The 919-nt window shown below is 46.9% G+C and overlaps 1 protein-coding gene across 1 annotated transcript; it reads left to right on the top strand.

The window, feature by feature from the left end:
- Positions 1–18: 18 nt before the first annotated feature.
- LOC103399300 (unconventional myosin-X-like) lies at positions 19–909 on the top strand. The gene is made up of 4 exons (XM_008338003.3): positions 19–251; positions 340–464; positions 545–662; positions 746–909. The coding sequence occupies exons 1-4, from the start codon at positions 189–191 to the stop codon at positions 854–856; spliced, it is 417 nt and encodes a 138-aa protein (XP_008336225.2). The 5' UTR covers positions 19–188; the 3' UTR covers positions 857–909.
- Positions 910–919: the final 10 nt, after the last annotated feature.

A 919-nucleotide genomic window follows, 5' to 3' on the forward strand; every position in this document is an offset into this window, starting at 1 on the left:
CAGGACCTTCTGTGTGTGAGGCAGATGCGTGAAGCAGGCTAATGGCTAAAAGTACAACAAAGATTTGTTAGAAAAGTGAATGGATTTAGCTTTAAAGCTCATTGTAAAAAGTCCATAAATCTTGTAGTGAAGTTCAATTCTCAGGACTCCTCTCTCCGTCGTCTCCTCAGGACTCCCTCCACGCCCTCATGGCCACTCTGAGCGCTTCCAACCCTTTCTTCATCCGCTGCATTAAACCCAACATGAAGAAGGTCCGACTGCTTCTGTCCCACACTCACATTAACAAAGACTGAGGGTGTGATGTCATCTCTAACCTTTTTCCTCTTTATATCTGTGTAGAATCCAAGTGTTTTTGACCCTGAAATTGTCATGAATCAGTTGAGATATTCTGGGATGCTGGAAACAGTGAAGATCCGTCGTGCTGGCTTCCCCGTGCGTCGAACTTTCAAAGACTTTTTCTCCCGGTAGGTACATGAGCTCATAACCGTGTGGATTCACAGTGCAGGTGCACAGTGTCTCTAACTCTGTCTCTTTGGCTGCACAGGTACAAGATCATTCAGAAGGTCAAGGTGCCCACGGCTGGAGACGATAAGAAGAAGAGCACAGACCTGCTGCTGAAATATGACAAGACCAAGAAGGAGTGGCAGCTGGGAAAAACCAAGGTAACGTTGGTAAAGGCAGCTACAAACCACAAACAGCCGATGAGTTAATATGGGAACTTCAGCTGACTCTTTTTGCCGTGTAGGTGTTTATGAAAGAGTCTCTGGAGCAGCGTCTGGAAAAAGACCGGGATGAGGTCCGAAGCCAAGCAGCGATGATAATCCGAGCTCACCTGCTCACCTTCTCTGCCAAGTAAGAGCTGAAGATGTAATTATTTGAAGGAGAGATCCGGCTGCTGCCAACACTGATGGTCGTGGTA

Source organism: Cynoglossus semilaevis, unplaced genomic scaffold, assembly GCF_000523025.1.
Source record: "Cynoglossus semilaevis isolate Cse_v1.0 unplaced genomic scaffold, Cse_v1.0 C19090412, whole genome shotgun sequence".
NCBI lineage: Eukaryota > Metazoa > Chordata > Actinopteri > Pleuronectiformes > Cynoglossidae > Cynoglossus > Cynoglossus semilaevis.

What these genes read in the sequence shown, in the direction of transcription:
- LOC103399300 (XM_008338003.3), top strand. Translation starts at nt 189, where the DNA reads ATGGCCACTCTGAGCGCTTCCAACCCTTTCTTCATCCGCTGCATTAAA. An exon ending in TTAAACCCAACATGAAGAAG is followed by an intron (nt 252 to 339) that starts GTCCGACTGCTT and finishes ATATCTGTGTAG; the next exon opens with AATCCAAGTGTTTTTGACCC. An exon ending in GGCAGCTGGGAAAAACCAAG is followed by an intron (nt 663 to 745) that starts GTAACGTTGGTA and finishes TTTGCCGTGTAG; the next exon opens with GTGTTTATGAAAGAGTCTCT.